Source organism: Bactrocera tryoni, chromosome 5 (assembly GCF_016617805.1).
Source record: "Bactrocera tryoni isolate S06 chromosome 5, CSIRO_BtryS06_freeze2, whole genome shotgun sequence".
NCBI lineage: Eukaryota > Metazoa > Arthropoda > Insecta > Diptera > Tephritidae > Bactrocera > Bactrocera tryoni.
The window spans coordinates 53281108-53290381 of record NC_052503.1 but is presented as its reverse complement, the minus strand read 5'-3'; the positions used below and the strand labels follow the sequence as shown (position 1 = coordinate 53290381).

Here is a 9274-nt window from a genome sequence, read left to right as displayed (position 1 = left end):
CATAGTATGACCCTAGAGGGTAAAAAGTCGACATGACGATGCTTAAAAGTTCCCTTTTAGTAAGGCGTCTCTTCCCATTTATCACCGCTTCAGAAACGTTATGGAATTTCAGCTTGAAGCCGAAACAATCTGATGATGGCTGCCAAAACAAGCCTAGTTCCTTCTCACCAACGAAACCTTATTTCTTGCCAATCGATCGTGTAACATCAGTACCACCAAGCGCGGCTAACACCTTCGAAGAATTGAATGTGAAATTGCGAAGCTCGAACCCAGCATCCATAGGAATCGCTCGGACCTGCTCTGACAAGGAAATTGCTTCCACTTCCGAACTGAAGCTATCAACGAAGTCATCGACATAATGGTGGTCCAATATTGCTTTTACTGCGCGGGCCGTGGTTCCTTGCTTATTTTGGTGCTCCAGCGCGTTAACTTTTTTTACATAATTTGCAGCACATGGTGAACAAGCAGCACCAAACGTCATCACGCACATTTCGTAAACATCCGGCGGTTGCGTAGCATCACCATCACGCCAGAGGAACCGCTGTGCACATCTGTCATCTTCTCGTATAAGGACTTGGTGGAACATCTCCTTAATGTCTCCACATACGGCAACTGCGATATTCTTGTGGACCCTTCAAGAGCTGTGGGTCGAGGGAGATTCCACTTACCTCAGCAGCGGTGTAGAAAACCATACGTAGTTTTCCGGGTTTATTTGGATTAGCAACGGCAAAGTGTGGCAAATACCAGGTTGTAGGTGTACACTCAGCAGCTTCTGCTGGCGGCCGTTTTCGTGCGTACTTCTTTGTGACGTAAGAGTCCATGATGTTCTTGTATTCGGCGGCAAAATATGCATCACGACTCATCTTTCACTCTACATTGATTAATCGTTTCAACGCCATATTGTAGCTATCGGGTAAATTAACTTTGTCACTTTTCCATATAAGATCTGTTTTAAAACGTCCGTCTACGCGGCATATGAAAAACTTCAAGACATCTCTGGCACGGATTTCCTTCTCACTCTCTATCAGTGGTGCAAATCTAACACCAAAACTCTCAATTTCGAAAAATTTAGATACCATATTGTGAAGTCTCTGATCAGCTCGACTATTCACGCATAAACACGATACTGTAGACGGTTGTGGAGAAGATGTTGGGCCGAAGACAACCCAACCCAACTCTGTATTAGCAATGAATGGTCCGTGCTCCTTTACCTTCACAGTCGTCGATGGTAATCCCAAATGGCAGTGGTCGAGACCAATTAATAGCTTAGGCCTGACTTGGGGGTAAGATTGTACCGGAAGTTGGCTTACGTGTCTATACTCATGACCCAAATCTACTCTGCTTAAACTCTGTACAGGAAGCTGTAGGTTCGACACAGCATACACGTTACGGAGCTTGTGTTGTTTCTGCATACCGGCGCCACTGATGAATAAGTCCACTACAAACGTTGATTCCTGCGCGGCACGTCCTCCGAACCACTGTACATTTAAAGATTGCTCACTTCCATGCATTCCCAAGTCCCGAACAAGGGCACTGTCAATCATCGTGATGGATGAACCTTCGTCCAGCAATGCGTATGTATCAACACGTCTGTGATTTCCGTATACGGTGACCGGTAAAATTCGGAAGAGGAGTTTGCTCTCAGTGGAACTGCAACTCAGAACTGCTGATCTTGCTTCCAGTGATGTCTGCTGGTTGTTGAGTGAACGACTTGGTGATGTAGGCTTACGATTAGCTTGTATATTCGCAGAGGAGAAAGGCGGAGTTGGCTGTCCTGACGAGTTGGAAACGTTCTCCCCGACTTCATGTAAGAGTTTATGATGCACTCTCCGGCAACCATTAATTGAACATAACTTGCGCCGATGACAATTGCTTGTACAGTGGCCTAAATTGAGGCAAGCAAAACACAAACGACGTCGTTTCACCTCTGCCCATCTTCTTGGCACTGAATATTCAATAAAACGCGCACACTCTGCTATCTTGTGTTGTTCTTGACAAATTGGACATCTCACTGATCGTTGCGGCTCAACTGTATGTAGAACCATGCGGCACTTCGAATCCTTGTAAGGGTCTTCACAAACAGTACAAATTATATTAGCTAATTTTGAAAGCCAATCACTAAAATGTTTTACTGTTGCGTGTGGCTGCATAAGAGCTGCAAAGCTGGCCCATTCGACACGTTTGCTCAAAGGCAATTTTGAGACAAGTTCGTCGAGTAATGTAGGATTTGACAAATGCAATTCACCACCATGAGCAGATTGTAAAAATACACAAATATTACATACCTTCGTTGTAAACGGAATTATTTTCATAATGGCATTTTCCGAAATAGGTGCAATTTCTCTCACCTGACACAGCTGGCTGCGGATCAATTGCTCAGGGCGCCCAAATCTAAATTTTAATAAATCAATTATATTACCGACATTGTCCGGGTGGATTAGCAGTGACTTCAGCGCTTCATTCGCATATCCTTTCAGGCACTTTAATAAACGTTGATTATTCTCGTAATTGCTATACGGATATCCATAAATTGCAATTGACTCTATGTATGCCGTATAAAATATTGGCCAATCTTCCGGCTTTCCACAAAAATTAGGCAATTCCCGCAATTTTCTCGGCAAACTCGATTTCTTTGTTGATGTGGCACTTGTATTAACAAACGTAGGCACTGCCGTTGAATTAGAGTGGATCGAAGGCGTACCAATCCCTAAAATAGTTGAGCTGTACATGTAGTTTGCAGCAGCGGTACTTGCTGCAAATAATGGCGGGGTGTAACGGATATCGGTAGGCTGGGGCAACGGTACTGTACATTTGGCAATAGCTAGCTGCTGCGATTGTGGCAATTCTGTTGCCATCCTCGAAGGAACTTCGGCGGCGACATTATTGTTGGATGTACCCACGTTGAGCGTTTCACCACGTGACTGGGGCTGAGAGGCCGATAAACTGACCTCAAGTATGGCTATTCGTTTTTGTAGGGCCGCAATAACGTTTTCCTGACGCGCAATGGCAGCGGCTGATGATGATCGAGTGGTGGCTCCGGTGGCTGTAGGGGCGGCTGGTAAATCACTGGCTATATTGACGGCGGCTGATGCACTGCTACCCTGGCTGGGTTTTGATGACGTAGAAGCAGCGGTGTCCATATTTGGCGAATTAACTGAAGTTTGCCGGCGAGGTGATTTACCCATCGTATCTTGAAATTTCACAAACCAAATAGGCAAACAATTGGAGTGCGAAATAAAGATATGTCATCGATCAAGTGGGGCGAGTTTAACGCATTTGGCTTGCTTTCCGAATGGCTTCAAATGAAACAATGTTCAAATGGTTCCAAATGGTTTATTTCTAAATAACAATGTATAATAATAGGCATTTATAAATAATTACATTAGTGATTATTACTTACCGCAGTATGTCCTTCCACTTTCCTGGCTGATCGATGAATAAGGTCAAACACGTTATGCAGTGGCATATATGCACAAAGGCACTAGCGTTTACCGTGCAGATCAGCACAGCTAGGAAAGAAGAAAAACAAACTGCAGCTTACAAACAACAAGTATATAAGCCCAAAACTAATTAGAGCTTGCGCCTACCTGCTTATGCTTATGCGAAGAAGGGGAAATGACAAATATACAAATTGCACAAACAAGTAGGCAGAAGCTTTACAGTTGGAATTATGTATATAATATGAAGTTCGCGACAATTTAAAGAGAAATGAAAATGAAACATTCAACTGTAAAATAAACATAGAAATTGAATATTACATATTTATATGTATATGGGCAAGGGTTGCCAACACCAATATGCCGCCGAAAGCCAATTAGGTTATATGTATAAATGGAAAATTTTCGATACTCGGAAATTTGAAGTATTGCCACGGGAGCGCTTAAAGGTGAGGTGAGGAAATATAATATACTGATATTTGCTGATAAAATGAGCGGCAAAAAATTGTTTGCATTTGAAATATGTTTTGGAACTCTAAATTGCTTGGAGAGAGCAGTAGAATACATTGTGACTAAAGAGTACCCGGAAATTGTAAATAAAACGAAAAATATTTAATTATTCATCAGTATTTATTTTGTCGTCTTCAAAGTACTCCTCACCAGATGTAATAGACTTATGCCTACGATTTTTCCAGTTCTCCAAACCCTTTTCATAAGCACATTTTGGGATGGCCGTCAGCTCTCTCAGCGAAGTTCGTTTTAGGGTTCCACGAAGCGGTAATTCCAGTTTGGGGAACAAGAAAAAATCACACTGAGCCAATTCTTGTGAAAACGATGGTGAATCGGTGACATTCATTGCGTTTTTATACTCTTGCAACCACTTGCTACAGAGTATTATCGTTTTTTCACCTTACGGTTGTACGTATCACTTAAAACTAATCGAGATAGATATAGTGTTATTTATATAAAAATGATCAGGATGAACCGCGGAGAAATCCGGTTCGTCCGTGCAAGCTGTAACTTGAGTAGAACTTAAGATATCTTGATGAAACCTGGTAAACAGGTTCCTTAGTACAAAAAGAATTCGAGTTGGGCATAATCGGACTACTGCCACGCCCAAAAAACGCCATTAATTGAAAACCTATAAAGTGTAATAACTAAGCACTAAATTAAGATTTTAAACTGTAATTTTGCACAGGGATCACAGTAGCAAGGGGCAAATGTGGATACAAAATTTTGAAAAAGTAGGCCAGGCCTCATCCCCTTATATGTTTAATGTGTATATCTCCTAAACCACTAAAGCTACAACAACTAAATTCGCACAGCACAAATATTACAAGAACTCCTACCTACAGTGTAAAAATGTGTGAAAAACGGATGAAACCCCCGTTATATAACGATACTGTTCAAAGCTACTTGAAAAGCGATAAATCAAAAGAACCTCGAATTTCATCGCTAGCGAGTCGGAGCACCTATTGGAACTGGTGGAAAAGTATAAAGCTGTCATCGAATGCAAGCGGAGTTCCGGAAAAGAAAAAGGTTTTGAGAGAAGTATTTTTTTGGACTTTCTTTACCTGGAGAAATTATTTTTACATAAGTGCAATCAATTGCTGCGAACACGTGAGGAAATATAGCAAACTTAAAAAAGTTTCTCTGGTGCTTTTTCAGGTCTCTTTCCGTTTTTGGCATATAAATGTGATGGTGTTTTAAATGGGCTATGTGTGCGAAACTACTGTTGTAGCTCTTGATACCGTACTTTTAGATACACCGCATACATCTCCTACTGTCTTCAACATACTTGCCGTAGCATAAAAGCGCAACGTAAGCAAAACCATTTATTCTGGCGATAGTGAATGATTCCTGAAAGAAATGTAAACATAATTGAGTCGTATAAGGCAAATTAGATGTACCACGTGGTTTTGTGTTCAATTTGTAGTCGAATACAATGGAGCACATTCCAGGCTGTTTCCTTGTTAATCCGAAATCTGTCGCGTAAATCTTTATCGTCATTGAGCTTGAAGAATTTTGGCCGGGATCTAATTTCTTTTCTTCGTCGCATTATTATAATATTCTAAGTCACTGTCAAATCGCAATCCCAATCCGATTCCATATTTTTTTCACAAAATATTATTTCTTATCTTTCTTCTTTTCACAAATAACTGAAAATTCAAAAATTCGAAACACTGTTACTTAAGCGCTGCTTAAGTCTCCCATTTTCAGTACTTAGATTGATAAATGAGAAATGCACCGCGACCTTAGGTCTATTGCGCCCTTCAGTACTTAAGCATAACTTAAGTATGAACTGTAAAACACTATTTTCCTGATTTATCTTAAGCACAACTTAAATATAGACTGTGAAATAGGGTAGTACTCTTCCGGCTTTGAATATTGTTCTTTAGATTGTTCGCCGTAATACCCGGCTGCTTACTATTGTAGCGACTACTGATATCCCATCCAAATATTTATTGAACTTTTAAAAATTGTTATAATGACAATTAGAGTACGACACTTAACAAATGATTATAATGAAATTTTCTTTAACTTTTTATTTTCCCAAATTTTCGTATGCGATAACTTATTCATTCGAGGGTACCCGGTCGAATGAAGTCGCTTGAAAAGAATTTACCCGTTGTTGCAGCTGGGGAATTTCCGCGAGTCTTGAAGTGTGATGGAAAAGGGATTAATAATGATTTTTTGTGTCATTGTTGCCGGATGTGGTCAATGTGCTGTATTCTCACATTACAACAATAGAGGGTTGGCATCTGTAAAATATGACAAACAAGAGTTTTTATAAAGCGTGTTGTTAAAAAATTATTAGGAGGGTTGCCACATTTTTTAAAATTTAATTTTATAAAATTGCTAAGGTGAAAGAATTTTCAGTGGCAAACAAAACAGGACTTTGGCTAAAAAGCTTTGCGGAATGTTGCCACCTGATTAAATTCTTTAGTTAAAAAATAAATTTTCTCCACATCATTGACGAAATGTTTTCAAAAGGAAGTTGTTGTAATGGCTCTAAACAGGCCACAAAAGATTGGAGTGCCATCTTCCTCTTCCACATAAAGCCATTTCGTCGATGTGATAATTAATCTCATCGGGTTTGAGTAAGATTTCGAGCGGTAAATGTCACAAGACTGTAATTGAAACGTAAATTTTATACATCTCCGAGAAAATATATTCCGTAGCAACTTATTATTAACTGACTTTCCTGCTGCCAATAGACAGCTATGAGGTGCGCAACTAAATTTTCGCAGTTTTTTTTTAATGAAAATGCAATTTTATTGTACATAAATGTTTCCAAGTAAATTATTCGAAGTATTGCCCATCGCTAGTCACAACCTTTCCCCATCTTACTAGAAAAGCTCGAATAATATTACGTTAAAACTTTTCATCTTGTTATGCTGTGCCATCGAACGGAAAAAACAACAATCGGACAACGCAAAATGTGGGGAATAAAGTGGATGAGGTAGGACTTTCCATTTAAGAATTTTAAGGTATCTGAAGCAAGCTCTTCTTTATCTGTTGCTTGCGGCGTTCGAAAGGAAGTGTTCGAGGGGATTTTTGTAAACAACCGTTATACGAAGGAAGTGTGTGAATGCAAATGAATGCGTAAAAGCATATTTCGTAACAAATTCGCACTACTGCGTGACTGTGTGTGGAAAATGTTATCAATAAGCAAATAGAATACACAAACACAAGCAGAGGCTAATAAATTTTGCACATGTTTAATAATAGAAATGAAAATAAATTATAAATGGCAATATGTGTAGAAACAACAAACAAACAAAAGAAAAGCAGGTGTACTTCAAAGTCAGCATATAGGAGTATATGCGGCTGCAAATGTCACACAAACTTTACACATACATATATAAAAGTATATTATATATAAATTTTCATATATAAATTTATGTTTTCTATATATATGTATATGTAAACCCAATGAGAAATTGAATGGAAAACATATGAAAATTTTACTACCACCTCGAGCGTTAAGGTGCAGCTAAAATATTATTATTGATTACCTTTCTCAACATAGCTTTCAAAAGCTGTTTCCAATAGCCCGATTATCAACTTCATTGTTGGTTATGACTTTATCGTTCATACCATAGATTATTCTTTGGTTATCTTTCTCTCTTCAGAATTGTCGGGTCGGATACTAGAATCGTAATTCGTTTGCTCCTAATTTGGTCTTTAACTTAATTTATCTTGAAACTTGTTACTTCAGTGTCCATTTCTGAAGTCGGATATTTTCGAAATACAATCTCTCATACTTGTATACCACAGCATCGTTTAATTAAATGTCTCATCGAAACGGTGTCTACGCCAGGAAGGAAGAAGAAGAAAGCTCGCAAAACCCCTCAATGCCATACCCATTCACAAAAGTTGTGTTTTTTCTTAAAAAAACAGCTAATCTCTCACTTTCCAAAATCGAAGTGCAACCAATTAAAAAAGCCATAAATTCTTTTTGGAAAATTATTTATATTTATTTTAAAGTACAAAATGTGTGAAAATAATCATAAATTCAGGACCAATTCACTTTTGCTCGATATGACCGCCTTTTGCCTTAACTATGGCCTTGAGACGGTCAAAAAACGAATAGCCAGCTGCCCGAATGTGACTTGCCGGTATTTTGGCCCACTCACGGACAATGGCTTTCTTCATCATATCAAGACTAGTGTATTTTTTACTTCGGACCTTGCTCTCCAAAATCGCCCAGAGAGAATAGTCCATTGGATTCGCATCTGGTGAATTCGAGAGCCATCGTGTGGTCGTAATGAAGTTCGGAACGTTGTTTTTCAGCCTTTCTTGGTTCACTCGCGCTTTGTGAGACGGTGCTGAGTCTTATTGAAACGTCCATGGTTTGCGACCGAAATGTTTGTTTGCTCACGGCTTCAAAGCAGCCTCCAGAACACTTTCCCGATAATATGTCATGCTCGTATTTACTTTAACGCCAGGCTCAATGAAAACAATTTGAGAGCGCCCATCTGCTGTGACAGCGTCCCAGGTGCTGCCTCCTGGTGGCCAACCGATGACTGAGATTCTCGTATGAACGATCGGTCAACTAAACCCTATCGTTTTGAGAGTTTACGAATTGCTCAATTGGAACAATGTTTTCGTCAGAAAACACAATGTTCGGAATTTGACCGCTTTCGGCCAAGCAAAGCAACAGCTTCGCTCTCTCAAGTCTTACTTGTTGCTGCTTCGGTGTGAGATCATGGGCCTTTTGGAACTTGTAAGGCGTGACCTTGAGCTCATTTTTAAATATGCGTCGAATGCTGCGGTCGGATATTTTCAGTTCTTTAGCCATTTGATTGTCACTTCGTCGTGGATTTCGCTTAAGTCGCTTCTTCACTTTCCGAACCATCTCACGTGACGTTGCAGTCTTTTGATGATCCTCCATGGCGTTTTGCGATGCTACCCAATGATACTGGTGATGGTACGATAAACAAAAACTTTATTCACATTAAGGTGTTTGAGCTCACAAACAATTGCTGGCTGTGATTTTCCAGCTAAATATAAAGCAATCACACCATTACGTTTGAATTCCATCGCTGATCACTTTTTTTTGCGTTCACTTTTGGCAAAACGCTTTTGTACACTTGTGAACAATACTCCAATTCCAAAAATACTTTCGATCAAGAACCTGTTGGAATTAAAACTTGGAACAATGTTTATATTTTTAATCTCTGGTAGTATATTAGCCTTAATTTTCCATTACAAACAACCTCACTTCTCAATAAATCCAGTGATTGATGCTATGTGTGGAAAGTGGCGCTGTTTTGTTGAAACCAAATGTCGCCTAGATTACGAGCTTCAATTTCAGGCAGCAAATAGTCGGC

The 9274-nt window shown here is 39.5% G+C and overlaps 1 protein-coding gene across 1 annotated transcript; it reads right to left on the bottom strand.

The window, feature by feature from the left end:
- Nucleotides 1–866: 866 nt before the first annotated feature.
- LOC120778358 lies at nucleotides 867–3185 on the bottom strand. The gene has a single exon (XM_040110145.1). It carries the CDS (start codon nucleotides 3183–3185, stop codon nucleotides 867–869), a length of 2319 nt encoding a protein of 772 aa, XP_039966079.1.
- Nucleotides 3186–9274: the final 6089 nt, after the last annotated feature.